Consider the following 18,803-nt stretch of genomic DNA (forward strand, 5'->3'; position numbering starts at 1 on the left):
CTTAGGGCAAGCCACCTGGTGTTTGGGGGCCTCAGTCCTAAAATGCGAGAGTGAGTTCAGAAGAGTTAGCTTAGTTTGCTCGTGCAATCGATTCACATTTGTCTGCATCACAGAAAAATACGCTCAGTGAAACCCAAGGCCTGTTTCCTTTGGTTCACCATTGTTCTCCCCACACTTGGTCCATGGGAGGCATATGACTACTGAACGAAGAATGAGCAAATGCTTAGTTGAGAGGATTTCTCTGAAGATCGGAAATGAAATGAGTCTAGGGAAACATTGGGCCAAAGACCAAAAACGCAACACTGTGAAATCCGAAGATGCTCTCTCGGGAGCGGTGCGCATTTCCCAGCTGTAGGCGTGTCTTTTTAGGTCAAGCATGGTCGGGCCTGGCTCCCCATTGGCTCTCCCTTCTCTGATACTCTGCCTTGTTCAGCTATCCCTGAAACCTCGTGCCACCCCAGGCCCTTGCACTCGCTGTTCTAGGTTTTTAGGACACTCCTCCCCCAGGATTCCACAAGGCTCACTGTCTCATGCTTGGATCTCACTGGCGATCCCTGCCACACTGCCCAGATTTTATACTGTGCATCTCCCACCTGGCCTGCTGCAAAGGGGCCTTGCGCCTACCCCAGATGACTGTGCCTTGACAAACAGAGTTTTCAGGCATTGTGGGACACTAACTCTGAACGCATGGTAATTCCTTGGAGACCCAGAACAGCAATGTGGTCCACGGTCAGGGTGAGGCTGTTTGTATTTCGGCTGGGGAGAGACTGGGAGGGGAAAGTTTTATTTTGAACCTAGCCAATTTAGTTCCTTTACATTTTCTCTAAACGCTGCTTAAAAATGGACGAATTATTTGTGTCTTTTGCCTTGCGGCTAAAGGCACTAGTGGAGACTTTGGCATTCTACATGGAAATCTCCTTCCCTAAACCTATGAGGGCAGTGGGTACACTCAAAATGTTTCCATGTTACCCTGGGCAACAGCTTTGCTAAACTCTCTTCCCCTAGGTAAGGTGGGTCTCCTTTCCTCCAGCACCGAAGAGCACCTTCCTCTTTCTCATGAGCCCTCATGGCAACCTCCTCAAGGCTGGTAGAGCTGCTGTGACCTTCTTGTGGCCGATAGAGGCACCCTGCTCGGCTGTCCCCAAGAGAGAACCCGCACGAGGTGCGCAGAGCACCCCAAGTTTCCCACTGCGGCCACCACTCTCTGGGCAGGTGGCTCCCAGCCAAGGACTGAGTGTGGCCGGGGGGTAGCTGGGCTCGACCGTCTTGACCCAACGGGCTCGTCCTCTGTGGACAACCCTGCACTAGAGCGCCTGTCTTCTCCGAGCCGTGTGCTGCCTTCCCAGGCTCCATTTAGCCCACTAGACTTCCACCTGCTTCCCTCTCGTTTTGCAGATGTCAAGCCCGTACCTACAGCCTTAACGGCTTTCGCTTCCTACTCCTGCCAGCTCTCCTCCTCCTCACCCCAGGCATTACCACCAGTAATCACGAGAAGAAAATTGAAACACCGCTAAAATCATATTAGAGCATTCCGATTTGATCTGAAATTACAGTTTTAACTTCTGAGCTTGACCAATTTGCTGAAGCACCGATTTAATAATCAGTCCTTTTATCTCCGACTTCGTCTCTCTGCATTAGCAAGCAGTTCTGTGATTAAAAATCAGCGTCTTAATGTGAGAGTTCTATGATTTACTGAACGTTTGCCCTAGCCAACATTTTATTATAGGCAAATGAGCTGTAGCATTTTAAGGTATGCACTTGAACGTCAAACTGGTGTAAGAATATTACTGCATAAAGTAGAACTGAGACACTGGAGTAGTGATGGTGATAAATGACTCTGTGTTTACCCCAAACGTGGCATACTACGCACTGTGCACTGAGGAAAACGGGATCGGGTGGGTCCGTCCACCTGGCCTGATGTTTCAGATCAACGGGGGCACTTCAGGGTTATCTTCAAAGTCTGGAGCTTCCTCACTTGGTATAATTTTGGGTTCAGATCGAACTCTTCGGGGCGTGGGGTTTTTCTCTCGAACAATGTTAGCCACATCAGGGAAGGAACGCTTGCTAGGATCTATGTCTAATTTCTCAATTCGCTTGCCTCTACAACAGAAAAAAAAAAAAGGCAAGAGGAAATTGAGAGATGTCATTTTAAATTAAATTTCAAGTAGACTCAACTCGTTCATTCATTCATTCGTTCAGCAAACATGGCCAAGTGCTCTCCTTAGAGCATGGAGACAATAGTAAGAGACTGTCCCGGGTTTCAAGTAGCTCGGAACCTTGTGGAAGCAAGAGTCTGACCTGTGGAGAAGTAAAGTGCTGATGCATGGGCAGCTGGAGGGGAGGTCGGCTGGGCTGAGAGGCTCTGTTCGCCTGAGAATCTTTATTTTTTTTCAAGATTTTTAAGTAATGCCTACACCCAACGTGGGGCTCGAACTTACAACCCTATGATCAAGCAATGCGTGCTCTACTGACTGAGCCAGCCAGGTGCCCTGCACCTGAGAATCCTTAAATGATGCTACAGCAGGCAAACCCCGCAGCCTGGGTCAACAGTAGAATCCCTGTAGGCAGGTCTTATGTAGGCTCAATGTAGCTAATCAGCCTCCTGGTGATGCAGACAATCCAGCCTGTGTGCTTTTGCAGGGCGTTTGTATAAGTTCAGGTGCCTAGAAATCTCCGCCCACCAGTTTCCCCCACAAGATCCCACCCCTGCTGTCGGCACCCAGTTCTTTCGGCAATGGCTATGTGGAAACAGAACAAGAAAGATTCCCGTATTGCCGTCATTAGAAAATTCTAGATAATACGGGTCATTGGGCTGCCGCCCTGTCAATTTTGATCTGTAGGCCTGGGATGGGGCCCAGTACTTTGCATTTATATAAAGCCCCCCCCCCCATCCCCCAGGGATACTGATAATCAGTCAAATTATTTTGGAATCACTGCCCTGGTCACCCGGCCAGGCATTCAACGGAATATATTAAGTGCCTCCCAGATTCTAGACACCAGAAATCCCATGGTCTGTGCAAATAGGACGTTTCCTGGTGACATCTAACAGTGCAGCAGAGAGCTCGAATAGAACATTTATCACATTATCATGTAACCGTCTCATTACTGATCTGTTCTCCCCATTAGAACCAGCATTCTTGAAGCAATTATATTGTCTTTTTCATCTTTGGCATATAGCATTTGTGAATACTTGTTAAATAACGAAAAAAAATACTCTACTACGGTGCAATCATGAAATTAAATCAGAAACTGTCTCTGACCCAAAGACAATCACAGTCGGTCTCATCCGGGAGCCCCACACTGATGTCCTCAGACCAAATTTAGGCAACAGACACAAGGTATTGGGAGGAGGGGGGGGGGTCCGACTTTCTCTGGGAAGTGTGAACCCTCTGTTGTTCTTACGGCCCATCCCCCCTCCTTTCTGTCAGCCACTTAGCCCTTGAAGGCACTTGAGGTTTCAATTCTTCTCAAAATTTTGACTAATGCACACGGACCCGCTGAAGGAAAGTATCATGTATACGAAGAGTATAAAGTGTAAATTTTCCGAAGACCCAGATAGTACACTGTAAACTCTGTAGGAAATTCTAGTTTTTGAAGACCTACATTACAGTCATTATTAAATATGGCTCTGTTTTTTAATTACTGTGCTCTTGTTTAAAAGGCTGCCATATCTATGGCTTAATCAAGTAAATAGCGAAACTCAACTGTTATAATTATGTTGACTTGGAGGAGAAGCAGCGTCTCTCACTTCCAGGCATGTATCTCTCGGGCCATAAAGTCTGGATCTTCGTAATAAAGAGTGAACTCAGCCCAGATGCAGTTCTCCGCGGCTCACCCACTTCAGATGTTGTGAGGAGTAATTTGCACGCAGGACTTGAATCGGTCATGAGTCTCCGGGTAATAAACAGTGAGCCCATAAGGCCAGGAGCCCCAAAGGATCACACTAATCCCAAAATAAAGAGGAGAGGGCCTTTTCTCCCCTACCGTTTCCTCCCTTAATGTCAGGCACCCGACGTGACTGTTTTACCCACCACCTGTCTGTCAGGGCCAGAACCTCTGGAGTCTAGTCAGAATGACCGGTTGGGCAAAATGAATATTTTCATCAACGGTGGAAGAAAGAAAAAAAAAAAAAAAAGACTAAAATCACCAGGCATAACACATCAGAGATTGAGTCCTTCTACTAAAGAACACAAGGAAAGAACTTTCTTCTGGTAATATGGTGGGCTAGCATACATGGACCAGAGATTCCCACCTCCCACTGAAAACCCTCGGGAGATCAGGAAAGATGTGATAAGATGATAAGGAACCATGAGGGCAGGATTCAGTAAAAGGAGGGACCAGAGAGGAAGTGGGTCCCTGAAGCCACCTTTGGCCTGAGGGCATTTGCTGAGCCCCTAAAGTGGTGCTTTGGTCTTGCTAGCCTTGCAGAGTCTGGGAACAGAGGTCAAGGTCCTGAGCATGCCAGGTGCACAGTGACAGGGCGCCCTCTCCCCTAGAAGGCTTCGCTCTCGCGTAAGAGTGAATGAACAGTAAACCCGCTGTGCCTGCCCCCGCGGGCACTGTGAGGGAAGCAGGACAGAGAAGGGCTGGGCTGTCACCACAGCTGGGGTTTCCATGGGTTTACAGCGGCCACAGTTAAAACCCAGCTACCTTGAATTTAGCGTAAAGTGGTTCCGAACAGGCAGGGTCCTCAGGTAGCGTCTGCCCCAGAGCGCAGGCCAACGCTCCCCGGGTGAGCACTTTTTGGGCCTCTGAGAAGCCCCTAGACTATCTTCTAAGGCAATGCGGGCAGCTTGTAGTAAAAACGAACAAGCACTCAAGGAAAAAGGGCACTTAGCGTGAGAACCGGCAGAAGCAACAAGAACTCGAATAGAGACGAGAAACTTCAGATTTTGAAGACGACAGCACGGATTATGAAACCAAGGAAATGCTTCAGACTTAATACTATAATGTTGAACTTTTCCTCTGGGATCGGCAAGAAGACAGAGACGGTTGCTGTCACCTCCCTCCCACTCCGTCCTGGTGCCCTTCCCTATGCACTAAGGCAGGAAAACAAAAGGAACAGGATGAGGGAGAAAGAAACTCCACATTCTCTGTAGGCAGACAGAAAATCCAAAACAACTAACAAATGAATAAAATAGTAAGAGAGATCAGCAAGGCGGCTGGGTACGAAATCAAACACAAAAGTGAGTTACGTGGTGGGGGTGATACAAACGCTGTGAATATACTGAATCCCATTAAAAAGTTGCACACTTTTTTTTTTAATTTTTTTTTTAACGTTTATTTATTTCTGAGACAGAGAGAGACAGAGCATGAATGGGGGAGGGGCAGAGAGAGAGGGAGACACAGAATGGGAAGCAGGCTCCAGGCTCTGAGCCATCAGCCCAGAGCCCGACGCGGGGCTCGAACTCGCGGACCGCGAGATCGTGACCTGAGCTGAAGTCGGACGCTTAACCAACTGAGCCACCCAGGCGCCCCAAAAAAAAGTTGTACACTTTTTAATACTCGAGACGATGAATTTGATGCGATATGTATTTTACCACGGCAAAAAATTAATCGCAAATCTATATCCTAGCAACAAAAGCATAGTTATGATAGCATCAAAATATCACACACCCAAGAAAATTAATACAGTATGTGTATACTAAAAAAATTTTTTTAGTGTTTATTTGTGAGAGAGAGAGAGAGAGAGGGAGAGAGGGAGGGAGGGAGGGAGGGGGAGCACGAGTTGGGGAGAGGCAGAGAGAGAGAGAGGGAAGACACAGAATCCGAAGCAGGCTCCAGGCTCTGAGCTGTCAGCACAGAGCCTGATATGGGGCTCGAACTCATGAACCGCAAGATCATGACCTGAGCTGAAGTCGGACGCTTAACCGACTGAGCCACCCGGGTGTCCCCAGTATGTGTATATTTTGAATGAATTTAGACATAAACCTGCGGCCTTCACAAGAAGTAACTCAAAATGGATCACTGGCCTAAACACAAAAGGCAAGACTGCAAAACTCACAGAAGGGAGCACAGGAAAAGAGCCGACTGACCCTGGGGGCGGGCGATGCCGTTTTAGATACAGCGGCAAAGGCACGAGCCCTGAAAGAAGTCATCGGCGAGCTGGATTTCGTTAAATTTACAAACTTCTCCATGAAAGACAATTTTGGGAGAATGACAAGACAAGCCACAAACTGGGAGAAAACATCCAATGAACAGCTGTTATCCAAAACATACCAAAAAACCCTCTTCGAATGCAACGATAAGAAAGCCGTGGGATTGAAAGAAGGGCCAAGGATCTTCACAGACACGTCACCAGGGAAGATGTGCAGATGGCAAATACACGAACGGAAAGAGGCTCCAGACCATGTGTCGTCAGGGAAATGCATTTGTCCAAGTCCATGGAATGAATAACACCAACTTTGAACGCTAATGCCCACTATGAACTTTGGGTGATAATGACGTGTGTCAATGTAGATTTATCAGTTGTAATAAGTGGGCCACCATCATGGGGGGATGGGGATAATGGGGGAGACTGTGTATGAGTGGGGGCAGTGGATATATGGAAAATTCCTGTGCTTTTTGTTCAAGTTTTCTGTGACCCTAAAATTGCTTTAAAGAAGAAAGTCTACTAAAAAAAAAAAAAGACCTCGTGAAGAGAGTAGGAAGATGAGCCAAAGGATGGGCCCAAATTTATCACTCTGGCTCTACTTTATGATCTTGGGCAAATTTATTTCTTTGAGACTCAGTCCAGTAGGAATAACAGGATTTCTCTTGTGGTTATTTTGAAGATGAAAGATAAGTGATGGATAGTATCATGTAGCACAGAGGAGGCACTCGGCACTCAACAAACCCATCCCGAGTGAGGTATGTGTCCCTCCTTGATCATACAGTGTCACCGGACCACAAGAGTTCACGGCATCGGTGACCTGCCCCACAAAACACGATCTCCTCCGGTCCCAAGGAACGGAACCTTACTCCACTGATCTTCCCCTCCGGTCACTCTGTCTCCACAGCATGAGGAAAGGGCCGCTCTGGCTACGAAAGGATCGATGGGCCTCTTCTGGCCCTCCCGGCGTATCACTGTGCCTACCGTCTTCCCGTCCCTCAAACTGACAACCTGCCTGACCTCATTCCCATGTGCGGCCTTCTTAGTTCACGGGATCGCCCAGCCAGAGGCTGAGGTGGTGTGGATGGTCAAGTCCGTCAATGACTAAGGAGCACGCAAACAACCTTCACACAGACATGTTAAGTGTGGCTGCAAGGTGATTACTTCTCAGTAACAAAAATGAAAACAGCTTTACGGGGCGCCTGGGTGGCTCAGTCGGTTAAGCGTCCGACTTCAGCTCAGGTCACGATCTCGTGGTCCATGAGTTCGAGCCCCGCGTCGGGCTCTGTGCCGACAGCTCGGAGCCTGGAGCCTGTTTCAGATTCCGTGTCTCCCTCTCTCTCTGCCCCTCCCCCACTCATGCTCTGTCTCTCTCTGTCTCAGGAATAAATAAACATTAAAAAAAAATTCAAAAATGAAAACGGCTTTGCAAACAGACCGTAGGAAGTACTACCATCAAGAATTGTGCTAAGACATGGGGCGCCTGGGTGGCGCAGTCGGTTAAGCGTCCGACTTCAGCCAGGTCATGATCTCGCGGTCCGTGAGTTCAAGCCCCGCGTCGGGCTCTGGGCTGATGGCTCAGAGCCTGGAGCCTGTTTCAGATTCTGTGTCTCCCTCTCTCTCTGCCCCTCCCGCGTTCATGCTCTGTCTCTCTCTGTCCCCAAAATAAATAAAACGTTGAAAAAAAAAATTTTTTAAAAAAAAGAATTGTGCTAAGACATCTCTAGTCCTCAAATGTCATCACCGTAATGGGGATTTTCCCGGGGTCTAAAGACCAGCTTCCACACTGGCTGCCCCTCCCTGATCCTTCACAAACGGGAGTCACACTCCTTTCGTGTGTGGATGCTGCTGGGGGGTAATTATGACCATGAATATTCATGCTAGCAGAATACCCTTGAACCTCTGTAAATTACACTAATCTGGGAAATAGGAGACCAACTGGTCTCCAAGGTTAAAACCAGCAACCCAGCTTTCAGAAGGAATTCAACTCCGTACCCGTCGTTCAAACAAAGCCCACGTTCGAAAGTCCACAAAACTTCCACAGTTGACTCGGGATGTTATGAATGCCTGACGGCTTCTATTATGCAAGACATAAATATAGCTCTCGTTCAGGTATTTTTGTAATGACAATTTCAGCATATACATTTGTATCACAAAGATAGTTTGCCTCGGTTCAAAATAGATTTTGCCATCTGGACGGTAACAGTCTGGAAATCACGACAAGTGGAAGGAAAGTCGAAAGGCCCGGGATTGTGCATTCGAAGGAAGCACTGAAATAACGAGAGCTTTGTCCCAAATGCTTGAAGGGATGCCACTGGTCACGGGTGCTGAGCTTTGTTCTGAGGGCATTCAGGAGGCACCGCCGGGATCTTCAGTTAGGAATGAGGAGAGGCTTCCTGTCACCGGGGGAGTACGGAGAGCGGGAGGGGTCCTGGTGTGGAAGAAGCTGAACCAGAGGCTCGCAGACCATCTGGGGGTAGGAGGTGGGCGGGAGGGCACATGGTGGGGACTCTTGGTCCTGGCAACCCTGAGAGAGCTTTAGAAGCTATGAAGTGACATCCGAGCCATGAAAGGGTAGCGTGAGCAGCATTCGACGAGGGCTCAGCAGGGCTGTCCCAACGTGTCAAGACTACCTGACCTTCAGGCATTCTAATTTTTTTTAATGTTTACTTATTTTTCAGAGGGAGAGACAGAGCATGAGCAGGGGAGGGGCAGAAAGAGACAGGGAGGCACAGAATCCCAAGCAGGCTCCAGGCTCTAAGCTGGCAGCACAGAGCCTCACGCGGGGCTCGAACCCACGAACCGCGAGATCATGACCCGAGCCGAAGTTGGACGTTTAACCGACCGAGCCAGTCAGGCGCCCCCAGACCTTCAGACATTCTAAACTTCTCTCCCTCATTTTGCCCATCTGTAAACCGAGGATAAAAATGGTGAGGATTAAGTGTGTTACTATGGGTGAAGTACACACGATACTGCCTGATAGTAAGTGCTCAGTAGATGTTAGCAGTCGTTGGTGTTGACCTCACCACTCTCACCATTATTGGCACAAGAAATTGGGGCCTGTATGCCCACAGATTTGGTTTTTAGGGATCAAGAGCCCTATAAATCCAGAGTCTAAGTTTTGGGAATAGACATGAACATTCACAGCGTGAATCATCTGTAAATGCTAAATAACTGTATCTTTGAGGAAGGTGCATTCTAGCCACCAAATGACAATGAAGAGAACTATAAGGAAGCTTCCGATGGCTGGGGAGGTGGTACCTTTGGTTTGTGTGCTCTCTGCTGCTGTCCGAGGGACTCGTCCCAGACTCTGACGTTTGTCGCCAACCTGTGATGACTTCGTCTACCTAAAATAAAAATACAACACGCACTGAGTGGTGCATTAGTCTTGGACATATCCTCAAAAATATACAACATTTTAAGTTTTGCTACATACGCCATGAAAGAGTCTAACTGTAAGCCCCTGCATGCGGTATGAGAAAGTTATATCACAGACTGGATCTGTCTTGCAAAGCCACAAGCTATCCTTCATTTGCCAAAGGCCAAGCAGGGGGGATATGGCGAATTAATTCACATAACAGATATTTTCTGAGAGCCAGAAACCTGCCAAACACTGCTTGGGGTGGTGGGGATTTAGGCGTGGTTGAGACACTGCCTCTGAACAGCTCCCCTCCTCCACCTCCACCTGGCATGTGTTGCAGTGGAAAGCAGGCTGAGCTGGAGGTTCGAATCCCTCCCTTCCCAGCACACTGGACCCTCAGGTCATCCTTCATAAAATGAAGGGATGAGATATGAGCTCAAAGGCCCCTTTGGATATGAAAAGTTCTGTAATTCTTCCACTTTTTTTTTCAAGTTTATTTATTTATTGGGGGGGGGGAGGGGCAGAGAGAGGGAGAGAGAGAATCCTAAGCGGACCTCACGCTGTCAGTGCAGAGCCCGAGGCGGGGCTCGAACTCGTGAACCTGTGAGATCGTGACCTGAGCTGAAATCAAGAGTCAGATGCTCGATTGACTGAGCCGCCCAGGCGCTCCTTCTTCCACTTCTTCTAAGCCAAATAAGCTCAGTGCTAAGCATGTTGAGGTCTCCATAAATAAAACTGACTGATTTGATTCAATGAACATATAGTGAAGATTATTCGCACCCAGCACCTCCTACTAGAAAGCTCAAAGATCTAAGACTATGGGGGCAGAAGAGAACAGGTGGCCACTTACTAGACCCTGACACCATGCTGGACACATGCCTGCCTATCCTAGGCAGTTCATGTGTTTTATTTCACCCCCACCTCCCAGTATAACTATAAGACAAGGATTATTTATAGGCAGAGAGAAGGAACTCTCCTCATGTTGTTTTGGTCCGCTGATCAGGATGGGGGCTTCTGCCTTTTCTTTCCTTTCTTTCTTCTTCTTTTTTTTTTTACAAGAGACAGAGCATGAGCCGGGGCGGGAGGGGGGGGGCGGGTGCAGAGAGAGAGGGAGACACAGAATCAGAAGCAGGCTGCAGGTTCTGAGCTGTCAGCACAGAGCCCGATGCGGGGCTCAAACTCATGAATGGTGAGAGATCATGACCTGAGCTCAAGTCCAACGTTTCACTGACTGAGTCACCCAGGCGCTCCGGCCTTTTATTTCCAGGGAGGAGAAAGATCTGGGGTGTGTACATTCCTCTCTCCATCCTAATCATCCTAATCATTTCCCTTTCTTTGGGGAGGAAGTGCTTCGTTGACTGGCCCCATCTCACCGGTGGGCAGGGTCGTTCCCCTGCAGGTGAGGGACACCTGCTGCCCTTCCTCTGTTGGGCCGGAGACTTCACTTGCTGCCCAACAGCGAGAGGATCCATGAGGACACAGACTAGGCTTGGGCTGTGAGGGTCTGGTCACCACTCCTACCCCCACCTGCTGGCTCGGGCAGGCTGCACTCACCATCTCCGTTTGGGAAGTGAATCGGAAGCCCCGAGGTAGCCTCAATTCTAAACCAGATTCTCCAATCCAATCTTTACCCAACTTCTGCATCAGGGTGCTGGCCAATTAACCAAATTAATAGACCGGGTCGTCGGTTTCCCATTAGGGGCAGAGAGAGAGAGAGAGAGAGAGGAGGACAGAAGATCTGAAGCAGGCGCTTGAGGGGACAGCAGCAAGCCCAATGTGGGGCTCGAACTCACGAGCCACAAGATCATGACCTGAGCCCAAGTCGGATGCTCAACTGACTGAGCCACCCAGGTGCCCCTAAGAACCAGTGTTTTAGATAGTGCAGAGTATATTTATCTATCACATTTGACAACAATTCAATCCGTGTTTGTATGTGTGATTTTGTTCCGCTCCCTTACACAGAGGAACACGCACACAGGCTTGCCTTTCCCTTCCCATAGACCTCACGGGAGGGCCCGTGTGCAATGCAGAAGGGAAAGATCTGCCGAAATGATACATTTCAACCTATGTACTGGACACCCGACCAGGAAAAATACCTTTACAAATGGCGTGTGCAATGGCCAGATTTTTGCTGAGACTCTGGGAGGAAGGAACAATGGACCCTGCGCGTACTAAAGACGCTAAATTTCAGGTCCAGAAGAGTTTGTTCGGAGACATTTTCAAAGAGAGAGTTCCAGAACCAAAGAGGCCACACAGTCAAGGACCACAGACGAGTGAGGGGTAGTCAGCAGAACACAAACTTGTAGAATACTGTGGGGGAATCAGCAACTCAAGCCACCAGTGCGATATTTACTGAATACTTGAGGTAACTCATGGAAAGGTCTGCCCAATGAAGCAGATTCTATCATCGTCAAACACAGGTTTTGGGGGGAGGAGGTTAATCCTAAAATGTTTTCTTTGTTATGTTTTAAAATATATTAATGTCATAATTTTGTTTTCCGGGCATTTCTTGCCGGCTAATGACTGATGCTGTATTTTCGGATGTTAACGACGGTAAGGTATGAATGTTAACACACTTTGAATATGAAAACTTGACTGGTTTTTGTCCTTTTCTTTAACAGAATTAGTGTGATGGATTCAAATATTTCCCCCTCCTTCCTGGCCTATCCTTAAGGAGATGGAAACACTTTTTAGGTGCTGTTGAGTCCAGTTCTGGCTTGTTAAACCATATTAACATCAAAGACGAAGGAAACGATAGATACGAGGGGGCTAAACAGACATCTCCAGTCAAGGGGAGCAGAGAGAGGCCATAGATGTTAGGGTGTTGGGAACTGCCACCTTCCTCCTTCAGTGTCTGAGGGAGACCGAAGCATCTCTGGGAGACGCGGTTGTGCAGAGAGAGCATAGTGTCCACTAGAATCTTCTGCAACGATGGAAGTGTTCTGTGCTGTCCGACATGGGGCTCCTGAATATTTGAGACGTGGTTAGTGCACCTGAGCTACTGAAGGTTTGATTTTATTTAAATTGAAGTAATTTAAATTGAAGGGAACATGATTACAGTGAGCCCCAGATGCATAGGTGGGCTTCCGATTCTTCTTCGGGGTGAAGGACGTCCATCCACACCAGTTACCCCTAATTCACCTGTAGTCCTTGACTCTGTGGCCTTTTCGGTTCTGGAACTCTCTGCTGCTCCCTTGACGTGCCTGGGACCTGGTACTCTTATGGAAGTATGAGAACCCGGAGCCTGTGTTCCACTCTCTCCCATCACTGTGGGGTCGAAGGTTGCTCCCCAAGCCTGACTCAGGACAACTCTAAAGGACCTTGTCAGCCGCAGAGCTCGCTGGGCGTCGGCTGAGGTCTTTGTCAGGCCTCCACGGCAGCTCGGTTTTCCCCTTTCCTGCTCCTGGCCCCTTCCCTCCCGCTCACAGGCGCCCTGCATGCTCCCCTCCATCTCAGACTTGTTCCTGGGGAGCCTGGCACCTTTGCATTTTTAAAACTTTTTTTTGAATATTTTAGTTACATTAAACGAGGCCAATGCTAGTGAAAAATCATTAAAATGTCAGTTTTAAGAACAAAGCTCTTGAGCCAAAAGTACAAATTTTGTATTGCTTCACGTTGTAAACGCACTAAAGAGAATGGGAGCATGTGCATAATTAGAGTCTTAAAACACCCCGTTTCTAACACTGTTATTTGTCACATAATAAGCTCAGACAAAGATACTCTGTGTTTATGGAAATGCAAATAGCATCACAAATTTGGAACTTCTCTTCACAGGGAATTTGCTGTGCACCAGAATCTAAATGTGTTTCTTATTTTTAAGAGATATTTTCAGCTTATTTAGTTCCAAAGATTCTTTTAGGTTTAAAAGTTAGAAGGAACTAAGGAAGCAGCACGAAGAAAAATATTAACACCAACATTCATATCAACGCCAAAATTCATCTTAACGCCAGTATTTATATTCACAGCAGGTAAAACACTTCCAATGAGCTCTGACTTTCCCCAGCAGAGGACCACGAGGTCCTGCAGTAGTGACCACTGTCTTCCTACCACACCCACAGCACCAGCATCGTTCTTCCTCTAGGAAGTGATGGTCATTAACATTAACCATCTTATTCATTTGCACTAAGTGTGTTTAGGGATGACTGATGGACAGCTGCAAGGGCCAAAATATGTTCAATAAATTAGATCAGGGGGACTAATGGTTTCCTGAATCCATAGAAAGAAATGTAATCAGCTTCCTGAAAATTCAATTGTGGGACAGGCACAAAGGTACAAATTAACATTTTAATGATGTGATATTACTTTAATTCTCACAGAGTCACGTGATTTCGTGCAGCTGAAAGTTGGGAGCGGACATGGAGGTGGGAACCAAGTCTCCTCTACAGAAGGCAGAAGTCGCTCCTAAGGCTTTTCCGCCAGACGACTTTCCAGTCTTTGCTGACACAGTACCCTGGGATGGCGTCTCATGACTTCCTGAGGCAGCACTCAGCGCGGAGACAATCTACCTCTACTTATTTTATTATTTTGTTTTGTTTTGTTTTATTTTATTTTATTTATTCCATTTTATTTTATTTATTCTATTTTTATTTTATTTATTTTATTCCATTTTATTTTATTTAATTTATTCCATTGTATTTTATTTTATTCTATTTTATTTATTTTATTCCATCTTATTTTATTTATTGTATTCTGTATATTTTATTCCATTTTATTTTATTCTATTTTATTCATTTTATTTTATTTAATTTAGTCCATCTTATTTTATTTATTTTATTCTATTTTATTTATTTTATTCCATTTTACTTTATTCTATTTTATTTTATTTTATTTTATTCCATTTTATTTTACTTTATTCCATTTTATTTTATTCTATTTTATTTATTTTGTTTTATTTATTCCATTTTATTTTATTTATTTTATTCTATTTTATTTATTTTATTCCATCTTATTTTATTTATTTTATTCCATTTTATTTTATTCATTCTATTCCATTTTTACTTTATTTATTTTATGTGCCTTGAGAACTTGTTTGGAGTTTCTAGCAGGGAATTGCAGCCACTCGTATACCCTTGACTAAAGAATGATCCTCCTCTGTCAGGGAAGGTCATTTTCTTGGACTGAGCGAAGCTTTGGGAGGGACACACCTGGAGCAGTGAGGGAGGAAGGGGACACCCGCCTAGCTGGCTAGATCAGCCAAACCAACCCTGGTGATCAATGGGGTGACAGATGTTGTGGCCAGATCACCCTCGCATCCATTTTTTTTTTGTACCGTAGATTATTTATTTTTTTGTTTCAAGTTTTTATTTAAATGCCAGTTAGTTAACATACAGTGTAATATCAGTTTCAGGAGTAAAATTCAGTGTTTCATCACTTCTGTACAATACCCAGTGCTCATCTCAACCAGTGCCGTCCTTTATGCCCATCACACATCTAGCCCATCCCCCTCCCACAGCCCTCAGTTTGTTCTCTGTTGTTAAGAGTCCGTTTCATGGTTTGTCTCTCTTTTTCCCCCGAGTTCATCTGTTCTATTTCCTAAATTCCACATATAAGTGAAACCATATGGTATTTGTCTTTCTCTGATTTATTTTGCTTAGCATAATACACTCTAATTCAATCCACATCATTCCAAACAGCAAAATTTCATTCTTTTTGATCGCTTAGTAGCATTCCATTTTATGTATATACCACATTAAAAAATATAACTTATTGTCAAGTTAGCTAACATACCAGCATATACAGTGTGCTCTTGGTTTTGGGAGTAGATTCCCATGATTCATCACTTACATACAACACCCAGTGTTCATCTCAGCAAGTGCCCTCCTCAATGCCCATCACCCATTTTTCCCTCTCCCCCACCCCTCCATCAACCCTCAGTTTGTTCTCTGTATTTAAGAATCTCTTACGATTTGCCTCCCTCTTTGTTTGAAACTATTTTTCCCCTTCCCTTCCCCCATGGTCTTCTGTTAAGTTTCTCAAGTTCCACATCACACACTTGGGCTGATGAAAACTTGGGCTGAGTGAAAACATAGGATATCTGTCTTTCTCTGCCTGACTTATTTCACTTAGCATAATACTCTCCAGTTCCATCCATGGTGTTACAAATGGCAGGATTTTATTCTTTCTCATGGCCAAGTGATATTCCATTATATATAAACCACATCTTCTTTCTTATTAGGAAACTGTCTAAATCCGGGGACTGGTTCTTATTAGGAAACTGTCTAAATCTGGGGACTGGTCATCAAATTTATTGTATGAATTTATTGTCGATGGACACTTGGGTTCCTTCCATGTACCTCTACTTTAACAAAATGTATGTGGTTGCTTTACCAACTACAGAAATTACTAAGACAATGAACCAAGACTACATGTGCTGTATAAAATATAGTAACCAGACGCAAGGGAGAGAGACCCAGCTCTCGATCCTTTAGGTTGAACCACAGGAATTACCAATATCTGACCATTTTTGACCTACAAAACAGTGATTTTACATGGTTCAACTTAACTGTTATTTATATGAAGCTGAATAAGAATGAGAAAACAATCGCTCCACTTTAGATGAAGGCTTGCTATCGTGGTAAATTAAGAGAGCAAATGGACAAAGAAAATGGAATCTAACCAGAGATGTTCATTGAAGAACAAAATATAAAACAATCCATCATTTAATTTTTTTCTTGTGAATTTACCCTGGTTTCTCAAATCACAGTATTTAGGAAAATCAGAAGCAAATTTCTCTTTCTCTTGGATTTTTACTTGGTACCACGGTTTCAGCTATTGCCTCTATTAAATCTTCTCAAGAAATATTTACTGAGCATCTATTATGTGCCAAACATAGGAACAAGTGGTAGATATGGAAGGATAGGTTAAAAAATTATCCTTGATCATCTCATGAGAGATAAAGACACATTAGCAGTGAAAATGCATTGAAGGAAGTATAATCGACAGGTATGTGTGTACATTAAATATGGAAGCCCAAGGGAAGGAGGGATGTGCACCGGTGACATGGGGAAGGCTTACTGGAGGATGTGAGGTTTGATATGAATTTTAAAGAATAAGGAGGAATTTGCCAGAAGCTGGAGATTATGTGGTACATTCCCTACATCAGAACATTCCAGAGAGAGACAGCAAGCCTGAACAAAGACAAGAAGGTAAATGACCACATAAACTAGCACAGAATATTGGGCAGATAATAGATGGAAAAAAGGCTGAAGCACCAGGCAGACGTCAGGTCTTGAGAGACTTGATTTTAAGGTGCTTGGACTTTGCACAGGAGGTGACAGAGACTTTGCTGGGTTTTTTTTTTTTTCCTTCAACTCAGCTGAAGGGGCAATATTCTCAATACACTCTTATTTTCATCAGCCCGAGTGTGTGATGTTAACAAAAATATTAAGTGCAGTGGCATGATGGCTTTTGAAAGAAAGTGTTTCTTTCGTCGCTAGGTAAAAAATACACTGTTTTGTTTTTGTTTTTGCCATTACAGCTAAATTGCTTTCTCCTCACCCCAAACTTCACTCTGAAAATACTACTGACACGGAGTCTTATTAGGAAACTGTCTAAATCTGGGGACTGGTCATCAAATTTATTGTACGAACACGTAACATGCGAATTATTGGCTAACTAATCGGCTCTTCCGGGCTTCTGTTGGCCTGTGCACTACGGATGTGTACGCATTTCTCTGGCTTCCCGCTGTCCCACGTAATGTAGGTTTTAGACTCTGCATTCAGGGTCCCCTGGCACCCACACACCCTCTTAGAAGGCATCATTTACACGAAGGGCAATCCATTATTCACAATTTGCCCCAGAATGGGAGAATAGGAGAGTTAAATGGAGATTTTTCCCTTAAAAGAATTCAACAGTAATAATTGGCTTTCGTACCCTTCGGGCCAGGCCTCTGCGGTATTTTAACGAGGGTGTGATGTGGTATCCACACTCACAATACAGGTACTGAGCCTGCGTGCAGTTGTGTCCGTTTGTTCTCCTGTCTCTGCTCTGCTCTGGAGAGTTCCGGGTCACGTGGCTCCCGGCTGGGCCTGGCCAACAGGAAGCACTGGAGGGAGGCCGGAGAACCTCGAAGGAGGCTCCAGGTGTCTCTCCCACAATCCCTGTCTGCGTGAGCGACTCCACTCCACGGAGGGAGGATCTCCTCCGTGGCTGCCCAAGAGGCCTCTGCGGTTCCGGTTCCTTCCAGGTGACCTGGTGCGTGTTTTCCACCACCACCACCTCCTCCCTCTGTCCTGGGAGAGGAGGGACCCCCCTGATGTTACGGCTTTCTGGCTGGTCTTACTCTCCCTCCTTTGGCATCTCAGATCTGCGTTCACCTGTGTAATACATTTCCTGAATTACTCCCGCAAGGTACATTCCTGTATACATTTCCTGTATGCATTTTCAGTGTTTCCTGAGTTTCCATCAGACCCGTAACTGACTTCCTCCGTGTGTCTCACACCTCAGGGTACTTGTTAAGACACACACTTCCACAACATCTAATTAGAATCCTCAGGATAGTGGCCTGGGAATCTAGTTTTTTAACAAGCTCTCTCCAGGTGATTCTATGGATCGGGGGAGTCTTGAAAACGGTCTTGCTGATCCCACAGCTTCGAGGCTTTTCCGGATGCCATTCAGTTACACAAGCACATTTACGGGACGTGCGATGGAAAGCCATTGGTGGGTTTTAAGCGTGAGAATAAAATGATCTGACTTAACGTTTTAAAAAGGTCACTGTGGCTTTTGTATGGGGAAGGAATCAAAAGGTGGAAAGGACAGAAGCAGGGAAACAGGGAGGGGCCTGTATGAGATGGTCCAGCTGGGAGATGGTGTTAGCCTGGACACGGCTGAGGTGGGGAGGCAGCGGTAAGTAACTGAATTCAGGGTATGTTCGGGCGGTAGTGCTGACGACATGTAAGGGTAAGAGGTAGGTCAAGGATGCCTTCTAACCTTCGACTTGGACAATTGAGCCTACGATGATGTCATTTTCTAGGACAGGGAAGACCGTGGGAGGAGCAGGTCTGCAGAAAGCAATTATGGGTTCATTTGGCCATTTGGAATCAGTCCGGCGGATTTACGCTTTCAGGCGGCTTATGAGTTGGCAGGTGCATATAAAATGTCTTTGATTCTAAAGCCTATACAGTTTGCTAATATTTAAAGCTTTTATTTTCCAATTAATAACTCTAGTTTGTATTTCCTGTGAGGTTGAACAGCACTTGGGGACAGCATTTTGAATTTCCCAATTGTAGTCAGTGGTTTACTCTGTATTTTATGCTTAATATTATTTCTAGGGACTAGTAATTAAATATAATTTCTGTAATTTTTTCTTTTGGAAATGAGAATAAGCTTTTTGGAGGGTTTTGTCTATTATGA

General features: G+C 45.6%; 1 protein-coding gene across 1 annotated transcript in view; it reads right to left on the reverse strand.

The window, feature by feature from the left end:
* Positions 1-1,922: 1,922 nt before the first annotated feature.
* DNAAF11 (dynein axonemal assembly factor 11) overlaps positions 1,923-18,803 on the reverse strand; it is a 77,865-nt gene continuing 60,984 nt past the window's right edge. The window contains exons 11-12 of the mRNA XM_047073818.1: positions 9,353-9,438; positions 1,923-2,100 (exon numbers count right to left, since the gene is read on the reverse strand). Coding sequence (XP_046929774.1) covers positions 1,923-2,100; positions 9,353-9,438 — 264 coding nt within the window. The remainder of the gene's footprint in view (positions 2,101-9,352; positions 9,439-18,803) is intronic.

Source organism: Lynx rufus, unplaced genomic scaffold (assembly GCF_022079265.1).
Source record: "Lynx rufus isolate CCGP_SWC_20201006 ecotype Redwood Valley unplaced genomic scaffold, mLynRuf1.p SCAF_12, whole genome shotgun sequence".
In the NCBI taxonomy this organism is placed as follows: domain Eukaryota; kingdom Metazoa; phylum Chordata; class Mammalia; order Carnivora; family Felidae; genus Lynx; species Lynx rufus.